This window comes from Xiphias gladius, chromosome 8 (genome assembly GCF_016859285.1).
Source record: "Xiphias gladius isolate SHS-SW01 ecotype Sanya breed wild chromosome 8, ASM1685928v1, whole genome shotgun sequence".
NCBI classification, from domain to species: Eukaryota; Metazoa; Chordata; class Actinopteri; order Istiophoriformes; family Xiphiidae; genus Xiphias; species Xiphias gladius.
This window is the reverse complement of record NC_053407.1, coordinates 1365967-1382459: the sequence shown is the minus strand read 5'-3', so window position 1 is coordinate 1382459 and position 16493 is coordinate 1365967. Positions and strand designations below refer to the sequence as shown.

At 38.0% G+C, this 16493-nt stretch overlaps 1 protein-coding gene across 5 annotated transcripts in view; it reads left to right on the top strand.

Moving 5' to 3' along the window:
• The first annotated feature begins 2256 nt into the window (after positions 1–2256).
• Positions 2257–16493, top strand: part of ppp6r3 (protein phosphatase 6, regulatory subunit 3) — a 29234-nt gene continuing 14997 nt past the window's right edge. For 2 of the 5 annotated variants that reach the window (XM_040132380.1, XM_040132377.1), the window contains exons 1-14: positions 2257–2501; positions 5955–6125; positions 6294–6527; positions 8479–8665; positions 8851–8988; positions 9784–9849; positions 10241–10353; positions 10660–10773; positions 11551–11677; positions 12010–12162; positions 14192–14341; positions 14923–14987; positions 15297–15412; positions 15659–15744. In XM_040132380.1, the coding sequence (XP_039988314.1) occupies positions 6301–6527; positions 8479–8665; positions 8851–8988; positions 9784–9849; positions 10241–10353; positions 10660–10773; positions 11551–11677; positions 12010–12162; positions 14192–14341; positions 14923–14987; positions 15297–15412; positions 15659–15744 (1542 nt within the window). In that variant the 5' untranslated portion in view covers positions 2257–2501; positions 5955–6125; positions 6294–6300. The remainder of the gene's footprint in view (positions 2502–5954; positions 6126–6293; positions 6528–8478; positions 8666–8850; positions 8989–9783; positions 9850–10240; positions 10354–10659; positions 10774–11550; positions 11678–12009; positions 12163–14191; positions 14342–14922; positions 14988–15296; positions 15413–15658; positions 15745–16493) is intronic. The other 3 variants (XM_040132379.1, XM_040132381.1, XM_040132378.1) reach the window with 3 other exon arrangements.

The window sequence follows — 16493 nt, the reverse complement described above, 5'->3', positions numbered from 1 at the left end:
TAAACCATTGGTTTAATGTCATCACTTGCCTTTTTATGTCACTCTAGACCTGGTGTCCATTAATTATATACTGGAAATGATGAATTTTGTATATCTACCGTATTGTATACCCAGTTACGGGAAAATTAGGTCTGCATGCATATAAGTTTGTATTTAATAGGTAAAAAGTTTCTTACTTCACTTCCCTGTTCTGTATGTCTACTATCCAATAAACTGCACCAAGTAATATATATGTGTGTGTCAAAGCTATGAGGCTAAAGTTACTTTTTAAAGGTTATATTCACTGTGCAAAGCAAACAAAGCAAACCCTTCCTTACTTCATGTCATAAATTTGAGTTTGCAGTTTGTTGTTGACATCACAGAGTTGTGATGTAAAAGATGAACACAAATGTGTCACGTATCAGATGTCTCAAGTATGACCATGCTTTTTACAGGTTTACCCACTGACACCATTCCCTTACGCATCAAGTGCGTTGATGCTTAAGGAGAATGTGATGGTTATACAGCTGCCTGTGAATGCACATACACATGCCAGCGTCATAACTGTGTTTGACTTCCTTCCACTTGCTACTCTGGACGTAAAATAGCACCGGCACTCCAAAGCTAACTGAAGAGATGGCCCTTGATTTGAGGACATTTTTCAGCCCCCTCAGACATGCAGCCCCTCATACTACTCGAAAGGCACACACTTACTGCCAGTAGAACACTTCTTTTTGGTCTTGATCTGGACTAATGCCTTGGAAAGGTGAGAACGTGCAAGCACCACACACCCAGTTTTGTTTAGTGTCTAGAGAGAGTGATTGTAAGAAATGGCAGTCAATGTATTTGGTATATGACCACAACTTTTTGTCCACGTTGATGTTTACATTTATTCATATGGCAGATTTTCCATCCAAGATGACATAAAATCATCACATTATGTCTCTTATTAGTGCCGAAAAAGTTACATAAAACTTACTGTAACTGCATAATTGCATGATGTCAGGTCAAATAGATAGTCCTTCTTTTTTCTTATCAAGATTTTGTTAGCTGCACTCCAAATGTCACTTTTCACATTGTTCCTAAACTGTTAAAAGCAGGAGATCTATGTCATATGAACGGCCATCTGTATTGATTTAACTGTGACGAGTATTTAACTGTTTAACTTTGGCTTCTTTTTTCCCTGTACATACCACATACTAGCTTGTTGTTTACACTGTACATATCTTAGTTACATTCATTGTCCTGTTGTTGTATCGCACGTTTTATATAGTGTTTTATTGTTGAGCATGGAAGTTATTTCTTTACCTTGGGATGTGTGATAAAATAATCTCAACTCAAAGATCCAAAACCATGTCTCGCAGTTTTCACAGGCAAAAAGAACTAGTTTCTTGTTCATACTTATTGTTTATTTATTAATATGTTTATTGTTCAACCATAAACCACAATATACAGTTATGGTATATACTACCAGAGTCTGCTTAATGTATTATACATATGATATAGAGTCCTGACTTTAATTAAAACCCCCTATGACAAACTACAGTTTGTCATAGGGGGTAAAAAACGAATTTGTGACTATTACAATCAATTCTGTGTCCTCTTTAGGACAAGCCAATGACTTGTTTTCAAAATGTATTGTCACATATGTTTTGTTGTATTGTCTTAGCAACAATGAACCCTCATTACAATGGTAATCATGTAAAAAAAGGTAAACATTTAATTTATATGTACAGGCATTACTAAGCGGTTTTTCAGTTTTCAATTTAAATCATTGTTTTGAGTTTTCGTCAGGGCAATAGATTAAGTATTGTCCGGTGAGTTGACTTGGTTACGATTGTTCTGTTTGCATTTTCCTTCGACACTAAGCCATAGGTGAAAATCACCTCAAAATCTGCCCGCTATCTTTAATCCATCACCGCCCTCTCTAAAGTGGGCGTTTCTCAACGAGTCAAGGGCGTGCTCGTACTGTGCGTGTATGTTCGATTTAATATTCAAAGCAAACGTGTGGGTGGGGATAATGTTTTAAATTGAGTGAATTTCATCCAAATATAATTAAATAACAAATTAAATAAACTGAAATAAATTCTGAACTTCTTCTTTTACTATGGACGTTTTACTATATTTATACAGTGAAATGAAACAGTGTAAACGCCACTCTTCCGGGCCACACAAAATTCATACCTCGTCTAAATGACGCCTTGACGTGGCAAGCCCTGTAGCCAATAAAATTTCAGGCCCTGGTTTGAGCGATGGGATTGAAACCAATAGTTTTACTGCGACCGTTTGAGTGACAGACGCTGCAGTTGTAGTGGGGGAAGGGATCGCTGAAGTTGACGGAACCGCCATCTTGAAAAGTGCCCTCCGATGATCTACCTTTTCGCGCCTGTCAGAATCAGTTTTAAACGCTTTATTTTCCGTACCGGAATTTCGTGTTACCCCTGCTTTCGTTTCCTTAAGGCCCGGGGCTAATGGCAAGATAAGCCACATGCTGGAGACTCGCCGTTTACCGTTTTCTATCGGTAAGTACACTTGCCAGCCCATGCACTTGGTTGGTGCTGAAGAGACGATTAGCCAGCAGTCTTCTGATAGCCGGCTAACGTTAGCTGGCTAGCAAGAACCATACTTGGCCATCTTAACACTGTGCTGTCAGACACACTTGGTGTACCTTTAGCTAGGACGGTAACGTTAACATTGCATCTCGGTTCTATTAGGTACCGTGAAGACCGCAGCGTTATTTAGTTGGCCAACTTGTCAGCCAATTAACGTTAGTCTCAAAGGTCACTGATACTGTTTAACTTGACGTCGTCTCTGACATTAGTTTGATTCAGATTTTAGGTGGTAAGGTTAGCTAACAATAGCTAACGATAGCTAGTAACGTTAGCTTGTTTGCCTGAGCCGGTGTGTTTCTGTTGCGTTAGCGGTAACTGTTTGTCTGTTTTGGGCCCTGGTATGTAAATGGACTGACGTTACTGCAAACGTGGTATTTCGACAGCAAAACGCAAGTAACGTTAGCCACTCTTATCTTACATAAGCCAGGTAATAGCTTGAATCATCGGATGTTTGCCTGACGTTTCAACTCATGTTTAGCTGAAATTAAAGCTTTCTCTAATGTTCGTCAAACCGAACGTTAACTGCAACTATATGATAGGGCCATCGTGTGTTTTTCAGTGATGTTGACGTCGTGGATGGTCGATGGATATCTGGAAAATAGTGTAACTAAGGGTCATAACTTGCGGTTACTACTGTATTCTTTGACAAAGCTGCGTCTTCAATTGGCTCAGTGTGTTGGGTCGGGGCTAGCAACTGAAATTTATTGAAAATTAACATATAAGTCATTGTGTATAGGCTATAGCAGCTTTGTTGTTTTAGATATGGAAAACGCTGTTGTCTTTTCTCTTGGGCATGAACACACGGCTTAGGTTAGGAACTTAACACCAGTCAAATTTGCCTAAACTGCCAGTAGCTGTTCAGATCGATTTTGTTTGGGTCTTGTGACAGTGGCTGGTGTACTGAGGCATCCGATCATGAACTTTGTTAAAGCTGTAAAAGTTTGTTTTCCTGGGCTTCTGCTGGGTTGCCTAGAGAATTTCATTGCCTTTGACCTTTGGTACATATCTTACTGTTATTTTGTTGCGTTTGGGGGCTAATTAAGTTTTCACCACGATAATGACATAAATTCTCTTCTTCTTTCCTTTTAGAATGTGGAGACTTTATACGACTCTGGAAGTATTTTTTAGTTGTAATACTTAGACAACTGTTGCTGAGTTAATACAAATAAAGAGAGACTCACAACTACAAGCCAAAACAACATGAACTTACGTGGTATGATCATGAATAGCCTCGTTAGTTTTTAAAGTAGTTTTTAGCTCACAGTGGCTGTTTATCAAACACATTTACTAGTACCATCTAATTTTTCTTTAGTGTAAGTAGGTTTAGGCATCAGTGCACACTTTCCCCTCTTTCCTTGCACATGCTGTCCACAACCAATAACTGTGTTTACTTAAACACAAGAAAAGCAGCTACTGGGAGAAATCTGTTTGTCTGAAAATCTGAGAGTAGTTTACACAGATTGTGATAACACGGTTGGTATAAAAGCTACATGCAGCTGGTCAGTAGTCAGATTTTCCTCTACTTACTACCAAATTTTTAAACTAAAACTGGGATATTTGATATATGAGGCTGCAGACTGAGGAGATTTTTTTTTAAAAAGTGAACTGGCAGCACATTAAGAGGTCAGGCCCTGTAATGACCCCACACTACAGGGTGAATGTGTCTGCATTATACAAATACTGTTCAGCTGTAAAAATAATAATTTTGGGGAAAAGTTATTAGTAAGGACCCCTTTTTTTATCATACAGCATTGTCTCACAAAGCTTAGCTGTTTTGATTTCTGTTGCTGAAAATATTATCATAATATAAGTACTATTTCTGACAGCTAAGCACTATGTCTGTATTTTTTATTTATTTATTTATTTTTTTACAATGTTATATATTGTCAGGTACTGTTGTATTATAGTGTATTATATAAAATCCTATTGGCCTCTGACATTTATGTCCTTGTGGATCTTTTGTGAAAGGATGTGGACAGTTTCTTATCATTTATACCATTTATAGAAGAAAACAAGCAGCAGAGCTACCATACAAAGGGTGAAAATCATTTGAGCCTTACGCAGTTGATAGTGTGAAGTGCCTGGTTTGTCTCAGGACATTCCTAGAAAAATGAATAAACAAGCTTAAGAAAACAAGTGGTCAGCCTCTTGACATTGACAGGTTAAAGCAAAAGGATTTATTGTCTCTTACTCAGGTAGATGAGCTCTCTCTTTCTACCCTGCTGTTCTCTTATCACAGTATCACACTGAGGAAGATATGAGTATAAAAAAATTCATTTTTATTTTATGTAACTTTTTTTTTTGTTTTTTTTTTTTTAAATTTCATCATTTCATCATTTGCAATCAGTGCACTAAGAAATTAGGACAGTGAGACATATTTTATTGTGTTGACTCTTTGCTCCAGTTGTTACGATACTGTGTAAATGTTTCTGTAGGCTATATGTTTTTATCATTATATGGCCAGCAGGGTCATAGTTTTTGCTTGGTTGTAGCTGGGGTTCTAATTGCTGACAGTGCTGGCTATTTACATTAAACAGCACCGGGGGCTGCATTGGTGGAGTTGTGTTGTTTAAGGTAACAGACACAATAAAATACGATGCAGAAAGTCAAGTTTGAGTAATAGATTTTTTGTTTAAATCAAGTGCTGTAACGCTGCACACCAATTTGTAATACTCAGACGGGATTTTACACTTCTGGAAAGTTATCAAAGCAGCAAGTATTTAGCTTTTAGTTGCAACGATCACAAGGTAAACAGTAGAAATACAATTTTCATGTGCAAAGTAATCCACCAGAAATGTGCCTTTGCATGTATTTGATTGGCAACCAAAGTGCCTTGCTGCATGATGTTACGTTGCTTTGCAGCAAAATTGCAGCCTCATTCGTTTTTTTCATTGGACGACCCTGCATTGGCACCCCCGCTGCATCGACGGGCTGGCTCTATTCAAATGAATGAGAGGGCTGTTTTTATTTGTTTGTTTGTTTGTTTGTTTCCAGGCAGGGCTCAAGTCAGTCTGAATGCAGCCTTTAGAAATGATTTTCATAGTTTCAACTGATGCTTCTTTGGGCCATTATTTAAGTAGTCATAAATTTGTTGTTGTATTTCTTAACAAAAATAAAAGTCTAGCATACCTGCTTGTGAATGACCTGCATTACTGAATGTTGCATTTATGAGGAGTACTGGGTATTGTAGGACAGTAGAAACAGAAAAAAGTCCTCCCTTTGCTAGTACGGGTGTATGGGAATGATTTGTGCCTTTTGTAAATTACAAGTAATGATCAAAATTGCTATAATATCCACATGAAAAGCAGTGCAACATTCCTTTAACATTACGTCCCCATCTGGTTCTGTGTCTCCGCCTCACAGGTGTGTGCTGTTGAACTGCTGTATGTGTGCTGTTTGTCATTCTGTCCATCACCACTGTCTGCCTGCCTGTCTGTCCATCCGGCCTGCCTGGAATGGGCCACAACTCCCAAAGATTAGAACACACCTCGTTTTAGACTGAGCTCCGCCATCTGGACTCCAACATACTCACAGGTAGGAAGAAAAGATGGCTGTTAAATGACCCTGCAGTTAATCATTACCCTCATCTGTTATATTCTGGTCACCACTGATGGAAGACCCCATTTTGTATTGATTTTAATGGCACATTTTGTGGGTGACATTTGCACAAAAAGAATGTTACTGGCTATGCGATCTTTTTAGAGCCAATATGTTTTGGAAATTTGACCTCCACACCACATCCCACATTGACACGCTGCTAGAGAAGGAGGATGTGACGCTGACAGAAGTGATGGATGAAGATGACGTCCTGCAGGAGTGCAAGGCCCAGAACCACAAATTGGTTGACTTCCTGCTGAGACCACAGTGCATGGAGGACCTGGTCACCTTCATCACACAGGAACCCAGTGCTGATGTTGAGGAGAAGGTTAAATACAAGTAAGAGAAAATGGTGCAAAGGGTAAGGGGGAGTAAAATGAAGGACCTAGTTTTTGCTTTCAAGAAAGATTTGCAATTTGACGAACATATACAGTATGCAGTATGTACGTATGTTCTAAGTCTCAATTCTCTCTCTGTGCTGTATTGCATTTATTGCAACCATTAATTTTTTCATTAGGGTTAAGTTTGCAGTTAATGGTTGCACAAGCTCAGACAATAGAGCAGAACTGGGCATTTGCCTGGAAAGCATATTTTACAATTAAATTACACACTATATAAAACATTTCATTTATGGACTTCTCATGGATCACTGCAGTGCATAATAAAAGCATTTTGGAAATCACAAAATGTTTAAAAATATTAGATGGGTAATGGTGGCCATTTAAGCTACAAAAGCCCCTGTTGTCTTTTGCTTTTTTTGACCGAATAGTTTGAGAAATTAAGTAGCCACAGGAACTAAAAAAAAACTAAGTTTTTTTTTTTTTTGTGTGTGCAAATTCCTGCTTGTTTTCCCCACACCTACAGACCACAAAACATTTTGTATATCTCCCAGTTGTGTTTGCAAAGAAGCAAAAACTGCATTTAGAGAACCATGAAAATTACACAGTAATAACACTACACTAATAACGGATTAAAAGACGTTGTTTGACATGCCATTTTAACAATAACATGACTCATTGTGTTTTACCTTTTTCGTGTTTTATTATAATGCGACTCTGATGTTCAATATTCGGATGTAATAAATGGATGCAAAAGAGAAATACAGAGGTGTAAAAGGAAACTGAGAAACTCCACTCTCACTCATTCACGCTTTAACTCACTCTTTAACTCACTCTGTATATTTGCGGGGAAGCCAAACTATGTATAATTTTGTTTTTAACGTCAATAAACAACACAAGAACTGTCCATTCCTCTCCTTAATAATGATAGAGGCAGCCAGTGTTTGTGACTGACATTCAGCGCTGCAAACTCTGACAAGGTACTTCCTGGGCCATCAGAAAAAGTATTACTCCCTAGAGCAGGGACTTTATGGGACCAGGAGCTATGGCAGATAAAATAAATATAGGCTCTGGTCCCTCTCTCCGAAATGCCTTGAAAGTTCCCGGTTCCTGCAATGATTGGCTTCCTGCGCTGTCTTCTGGCTACACTCTGGCTCAGTTTTGTCTCTGTTGAAGTTTTAATGTACACCTGTTCTTCAGCAACCATATTGATAATAAAGTTTAGAGATTCTCTGCCTACATTTTGTGCGTTTTATAAGCATAGATATATGTTTGCAGCTCATCTAGATGATAACAGATGCTTTGTAGCTGGACTTCAATATGACAGCCTTTTATTGCGCCTAACTTTCTCTGAAACTGTGCCGTCATTAACTGTATTTTTTTTTTTCTGACAATGTTGTGGTCTTAAAATTTATCTGCGGCTCAGCAGCTTGGCAATGACTTTTGGTCAACATGGTTTTTATGAGCAATGATCAAATTTCTGTTGTCTGACAACAGAAACAAACAAATGTGTAAATAAGAACAATCACGTATATTGTGAAGTGATCACAGAGAGCAAGAAGAGACAAAATAGAGGTTTAATGTTTCTCTCCCTCCATGGGCTTTCTCCCTCTCTCTTTTTCACTAACTATACTGTAAACAAAAGCAGAGAAGCACTAAACGGGGCTAATTAAACTGTGAAAATAACAGAACCATATCTTGCCAGATGTCTCTGTCTGCAATTTTTTTACCCATCCAGAAATAAGTGAATCAATTGTAAACTCAAACTTTTTGTAGCCTTCATTTGTTTCAGAATAAAATTGGAAGAACAATGTGGTTACATCATATTGGGCATGCAAAGCTGATCAGATCCACCAAAATCTCTGGAGTTAAAATTTGATGTAGCACAGTAGCATAGTATTGTAAGCATCGTATTTGGAAAAATCTAAGGAGCAGCTTTTGTTTTCTTCCAGGTATCCCAACATATCATGTGAGCTGCTAACATCAGATGTGAGCCAGATAAACGACAGACTGGGAGAAGATGAAAAGCTGCTGATGAAACTTTATGGCTTCCTCCAGACTGAGCCCCCTCTCAACCCGCTCCTGGCCAGCTTCTTCTCCAAAGTCCTGTCCATTCTTATAGGACGCAAGCCTGAACAGGTAAGTTTGTAAGAAGAGGGTGTGTTTTTTAGAAAGGGCCGCAAGTTGTCATCATATGATGTTTCTAGAAAAAACACCAAAACATAATAATCACTAGTCTTATTTTAGACGTAAGTCAAAAAGACTTTTTCGTGTTAATTCTGTGTAATGATTTTAAGGTGTGTATGGGTTGTTTGTCTTTATAGATAGTGGACTTTTTGCGAAAGCGGGAGGACTTTGTAGACTTGATGATCAAACACATTGGGACATCTGCCATCATGGACCTGCTGCTCAGAATGCTCACCTGCATTGAACCACAACAGCTACGACAGGATGTTCTCAATGTGGGTAGCAGAACAACACTCCCTCATTTGTGCTAAAAATGAACTCTACCATTTGTTCAATTATAAAGTAATTGGATCATCACAACCCATATGAACAGGCCAACAAATTAAATTTTGCTCACTGTGATCTGGCATGGCTCAGTAAACATTTGTTGAAGACAAGTTTCATTTAGAGTGTGGTGTACAAAGGCCAGTTCACACTGCTGTCTTTCACTGATACATCAAAATGAAGCCTTTCTACTGGGACAAGCCCAACAGGTCTTGAAATACCATATGCCCTTGTTTCTGATTTTCAAATTTGAAAAACAGCAAAAAGCTATCTACGTCAATATGTTTCTAAATATATTTCAATTACACTTTGCAGTTACAGCATTATGGTTCAATTTTTATCTACGCTTTTATCTACAAGTTCCAGCTGGGTTATACAGGTCTCAGATGTTTAGAATAACATCTAATACCAGAAGCTGAAGTTGTGTTATTTAGGCTGATTTTGCAAGGCTAGCATCATGGTACAATGCAACATGGGTATCTACTCAGAAAATTTCTGTTTGCATGCACACAAGTTATCAAAATTGTAGATTTGTAACCAGAAATAGCTTCTTATTCGGTTCACATGCTGCATCAGCCAGAAAAGAAATTTCAGAATAAACTTTAGTGTTTTCTAACATTCGTATATTACACAGAATTTTCCCACTTGCTACATTGAAGGCTTTTATGAATTGAAGCTCTTGTTTTCTTGGTTCCCCTGTGAATATTTTGTGCTGTCCTGATCATGTCTACTCTGTCTTCGTTTAGTGGCTGAATGAGGAGAAGGTGATTCAGAGACTAGTGGACATGGTACAGCCTTCTCAAGATGAGGATGTGAGTTTCCTCCACTGGCCACTGGGATATTATAGTCTTCTGTGGGCTGTTGATGAACCAGGGAACTTTTTTGTTTAATTTAAGCTTTGAAAACATTAATATTTATTAAAGAATAGCTGTTAGAGAATTTGCATGTCGACTTCTACTTACGTATCAGTTTGCTCAACTCACAAAATATCATAGCTATAGAGCCCTGCAGATAGTCAATTTTATTTTAAATTTTTTATCTGCATCAAGATGAATGCTCATGCTTATTTTAAGTCTTCTCATGAATATTAGGACTTTGATTGGAGGATTAAATTTGCTAAATTTCAAGTGAGTCAGATTCAAGACCATTGATTTATGATTTTTCTTTTTTTCTTTTTTTTTTGGTCCATCTTTCTTGACACAGAGACATTCCAATGCCTCCCAGTCGCTGTGTGAGATCATCAGACTGAGCAGAGATCAGATGTTTCAGGTGCAGGGTTGCTCAGAGCCCGACCCACTTCTGGCCACACTTGAAAAGTATGTATCGTTCAGCCATAGGAGCTTTTACAGTCATGGTTAATTTCCCTGGTGTTTTTGACCGTGACCTTTGACCTCCTACTAAGGTTTCGAGGCTTACTAAATACTCCCTAGGTTCTGATTACTGTACCAGCGATTTTTCATGTACATCAGGCAAATCAGTCATTTGGTTTTTATTTGCTCACCATTTGCTTTTGTTGGCTGATGTCATTTTTGCCTAGTAGGCTGCTAAAAACACTCTGCTCTACTGATCTAGCAAGTGACTCTGAGTCTGCTTTCTTTCATCTTCATGTCTGTCCTCCTCAGACAGGAGACGGTGGAGCAGCTGCTGTCTAATATCTTCGACAAGGAGAAGAATGAATCTGCAATTGTCAGTGTTATCCAGATCCTCCTCACATTGTTTGAGACAAGGAGACCAGCGTACGTCACGTGGACTCTGCCACTCTTTATATTTTAATTTGACATTGGATATACAGTGGGTTATGAGATTGTTGAAAAATGTGAAATGAGGACAAAATGCCTCATGTAAAATAAAAATGCCTTAAGTTGAGAGATCAATTAAATTTAGGGTTTTTGTTTATCAGTTATTGAGGTCACAGATTTTGCAGTACATTGTAAAAATGTCTTTTTGGTTTAACACAGTTAGCATCTTATTTTCATAGTTTTGTCCATTTCTGTCAGCTGTGATTACTACTCTGCAAAGTCGCTGCTGAGATCTGGGAACGTGGCAACATCGCTACAACAGTATCTGACAGAAACCAGCAGTCAGATGATCAAACTAGTTGTAAACAAGCCCAACAGTTTATCCAGATTATTTAAACCATTTTACTTTGAGGTAGAGCTCCAAGTAAGTACACCTGCAATTACTATTATTAATAGAAATGATGACCAAAACCATCACAGTTCTGTGTCATGGTCCTTTTAAGTTCATACATAAACATTGTTTTTGTACCACCACCAAACATAGTTATAAATGAGTTAACACCTTAAAAATGATTACAAATACATGCAGAGTTCACCATACAGTTTTACGTTTAACCAGCCTTACCACCATAATTACCACAAATGTTCACACTACTCTGATGGGTGTTTAGGGAAAAAATCTGTATGTGCTCACCTGAATATATAAGTTAGGCAAAGTCCAAGATTGTGTGTTTGGTGAGTTAGTTCATTAGATGTTCACTTTCACTGTTGTAGGTTTGAGGGTCATATGGAGTGCCCCCCGGGGATGTCCCATCCTTCATTTTCAGTCAACCACAGCATCCTGGAGGCTGTGAGACCCCGACTTAAAGACTTTCACCAGCTGCTACTGGAACCCCCAAAGGTAAGAACCACATTGACAGCTGTAAGTTGTTTTGAAATGAGAAAATGTTTTGTAGATTGAACGTATAAGGTTGCAGTCTGCATGGGAGTATTAAATCATCTAGTCCTATCCGTTTTCAGCTGTTTTTAGTTTAGTTTGATGTAGTATGTTTTATCCAACATTTGTAAACAATGGTGTTGTCGTTGAAATTGCAGAATTTAGTAATGGTAAAGTCAGAGAAACAGTATGTGACAGAGGGTCTTCTACCACGTACTATAAGTAGTTAGTAATTATTATGAAACGATCCCACTTAGTTGTGTATATACTGAGCAGTTTTTATTCTCCACCAAAAGAAGAATGTGATGAAGACAACTTGGGGAGTGCTGGACCCTCCAGTGGGAAACACCAGGCTCAATGTGGTCAGATTGGTGGCCAGTCTGTTGCAGAGCAACACACACAGCATCAACACAGAACTCATTAACCTCAACACACTGGGAGTTATACTAGTGAGTACTATCTGTTTTTTTTTTTTTTTTTTTTTAAATATATATATGTATGTATGTGTGTGTGTGTGTGTGTGTATGTATATGTATGTGTGTATATATATATATTATATATATATATATATATATATATATATATATATATTATATATATATATTATATATTATATATATATATATATACCGCCTTTATATATATATATTATATATATATATATATATAAAAAATTTGGGCCACTTTTTTTTTTTCTTTTTTTGGTTCTTTGTGTTCTGACACAGATGTTGACAAAACACAGGGTTTGCTAAAGTTTGATTTATCAAAGTTTTTATCTGTAATCTCTTATTACCAAAGAGCAGTCTACAAAACATTCAGCTAGCAGTTTCTCATTTTTAGGTGGCGCAGACTGCTGCTTCCACTGGTTAAAATTATAACTGGTGGTGGTGGAAGGTCATATCAGCAGTTACTAATTAGTCAGGTCAATCCAATTTTATTTATATAGTGCCAAATCATAACAGAATTTATCTCAGGGCACTGGACTCTATAATATTATTTACAGAGACCAAACCTTCTCGCTTGAGTAAGCACTTGGAGACAGTGGCAGGGAAAACTCCCTTTTAACGGGTAGAAACCTCGAGCAGAACCGGGTTCTGGGTGGGCAGTCGTCTGCCTCGAACAGTTGGGAGACAGAGAGAGTAAAGGCTGGCATTTAAATCATGACATTATTTAATTATTTTAAGTGAACTTGCTGTTCAGTTGGATCAATGTGGTGCTCCTGGCCTCTCCCTCCAACTGGAGAGCTGACGTCTCTGTATTATGTAGATGGCCTTGTTCTACTATCTCCTACTCAATCTCCTACTCTCCTACACTACAGCAACAGCTGATCATAGTACAAGAATACTGCTAGAACTGGGCCCTGTAGATATGAAGAAAACTAATATCGTGATTTTTCTCAAAACGTCCCGGATGTCAGGAGAACAAATACTAGTTCAGCAATGATAATCAAATCATTGAACACAGTATGAGCTACTGCTACTTTGGTATAACCATAAGAACATCAGGAAATTTGAACATGGCAGTGAATGCACTAAAAGAAAAAGCTCTGAGAGCTGTTAATGCAATAAAGAGTACATTTTATAACTTCCAAATTCCAATTAAAATTGAAATATTTGATACTGTTATCCTGCCCTTTGCATTACATGGTAGTGAAGTATGGGGGTCCACATAGTCATCATAGCTATACCTGATACATTTTACATGCACAAAGAAAAAACAGCAACAAATGCCTGTCGAGCAGAATTAGGCACATACCCACCGATAATTAAGATTCAAAAGAGCACTCAGATTTTTTAAAGTACCTTAATCTAGTCCCTCAGATACCCCATGGACATTCCAAAGCTTTCCAAACCCAAAAGCTGAGCCGAAAAGAGTTTACTATGTCAGCTTGTACCTAGACAAACTACCCCTTCACAAACACACTGACAAGTCTCACAACAACACTGCTCTCCAAACACCAATCAAAATAAACCAAATTATAGCACAATGTAAAGAAACCCGTTTGAAACACTGGAAAAAAGAAACTAAAAGCCAAAGCACATTAGAATGTTATGAATGTGAGATTATGAATTGGCAGAATATCTCTTAACTTTCAGAGATAGAAAGCAGAGGCAGATCCTAACCAAGTAGCTCAGTGACAACAAACTGGCAATCGAACAAGGAAAAAATCATGGCAACCGAAAGAAAGCAGAACATATGGTCTCTATCTGGATAGATATAGATATAGATATAGATAGATAACTAATACAATTATATCTATCTTTCTTCATTTGTGTGTTAATTGGAAAGTGGTTTGGGTAATGTTAATTTTTGCTTTTTTTTTTTTAACAAACTTAACCTTGAGCTAGAGAAAAAAAGAACCATCTTGTAAAAACTAAATTTTTCTTCAGTATAGTGTGACAGCAACAATCATCATTAGACTATCCAAACTATGTACAAATGTCTCTCTTCTCATAATTATTTTGTTTTGCTCCACAGGACATGTATTTCAAATACATCTGGAACAACTTCCTCCACATTCAGGTGGAGATCTGCACAGCCATGATTCTGGCTATGCCCCCTGCCCCCTCTGACCTCCAGCCAAACACAGAGCAGGAACATGCAAGGGAGAGCATCCTCATCAAACATGTAAGATTAGAATAAAGAGAAAAAGAAATATTTGTCAGTTTTACCCATGGGACTATAGCAAAACTGAAATATTTGTTGTGTTTTAGCAAACTAAAGCTGACTTAACATAGGTAAGAATTACTAGCATTAAGCAAAACCTGTTCCAGCTAAACATTCAGTGTAGACACAAATATTTTGGTAATGCTATTATTTCCTGACCAAAAAAGCTAATGCAGAACTGAGTTGTACTTACTGTAAAGTTGGAAAAGTACAGTGGTAAAGGCAGTAGCCCTTAGGTCACCAATAAATACTGCATCACATTTCCCCAGGTATTTTGGGTCATATCAGGCATAATCTGTTTATTTCTACGGCTTGGACTGTGTGTTGTACTTGAAAGTCCATGGGCTCTTTTTTGTCCTATTTTGAAAAAGGCACACCTCATCACTGTGTGTGTGTGTGTGTGTGTGTGTGTGTGTGTGTGTGTGTGTGTGTGTGTGTGTGTGTGTGTGTGTGTCAGTCAGTTAGTCAGTCAGTCAGTATGCACTATATAGTAGGCACACTATATTAATTGTTTTTAATTTCCTTATATTTTTCTCCACCAGTTGTTTCAAAAGTGCAAGTTTATACAGAGAATCGTAGACGCCTGGAGCTCCAATGAGAAAGAACAGTGAGTATTCTGCTCTACTGTGAATGAGATCATAAGTAACTTTGTCAGGTTGTAACAGTGTTTTATTGTGTTGTCATTTACTGTAGTATAATTGAAAAGAACAGGCTACAAAAACAAAAGTTCTGTGCTCGTTTACTATGAAAACGTAAATGACACAAGTGTTTTAAAATGTTACAAGATCACAGCTGGTTGGGGTTCAGACTAGTTGAGAGTGATGCCTGGCTTTAGTGATCAAAGTAAAAATAATTAAAAAATAATCATAATGGAATATCTCATGAAATTGTATTAATGTGTTTGTGTGTGTCTTAGGGCGGAAGGTGGTCGGCGACGAGGTTACATGGGTCACCTCACCCGAATAGCCAACTCTATAGTTCATAACTGTGACAAAGGCCCTAATGGACCCCAGATACAACAGCTCATCTCAGGTAAGGACTTGCTTCTGTCAAAGTTCTCATTTCTCTATATCCACATTTGTCTTTCAAATGATCTATAACTTCTTTTGGTTTCAAATATATGTGTATTTTCTGTTTTGTGTGTAGTTAACTAAGTATTTAGCCTATTTATCAAAATAATACGTGGCATCTGACAAGGATGACCATAGTTTAACAGTTTTGTTAAATATACAGTATATGAGGATAGAGAATATATGAACTCTGTGTGTCTTAACACAGAGCTGCCAGCAGACGACAGAGAGAAATGGGAGGCTTTTATTTCTGGGCAGCTGGCTGACACAAACAAGAGAAACACCATCGACCTGGTGAGTAACTACGTGATCATGAACACTGATGTCAAGCTTTTATTTCACGACACGTTGGGGGTGCAATGCAGTTATTTAGACAGCAAGATGTTTTTTTATTGTGATGGCTTTGTAGTTCAGCAGATTGGATTTGGACACAGTGTCTCCGCGGGAGGTGTAGCATGAGCACCAGCAGCAGCTTAAGTGCTTTGTCTATGTCTACAAAGGGTGCATTCAAGCACAGTATTAAGTGTAGGCCATCCACGTTTTGGCATCGCTCAAAGCTCAACACTATAGTTAGACACATAGAATGGAAGAAAATAGACTTGAAGCGTACAAATATGCCCCAGGTTCTGTTCATGTGTGTATAGCTCAAGTAAAACATGAGTTGTCATGCGGCCAGTGTAGAAAGCTGTATTGATTTAAAATAGGCGTGTATGTGTTCTAAGAGACTCACCTGGGAGGAACGAGAGAAATACACAGCTAAAACACCTCCTATGTACACAAGCCATAAAGTACTGTGTTTTCTTCCAACATCCAGTGTTCAAAGTACAGATCCAACTCAACACCTTTTCAAGCGTAATTACTCAGGGACAGCACTGTACATTTTCAGAAAGATGTAGATCAGAATGCACTGCAGCACAGCACAAGCAAATATCCAGTGTGATTAAATTTATTACACCATGTATGGACAGCCAGTTCAGTAGTGCGCTTTGGAATGCACATTAAAGCAGTGGGTAGACTGTTCTCTTTAGGCCTTTAAGGCTCCA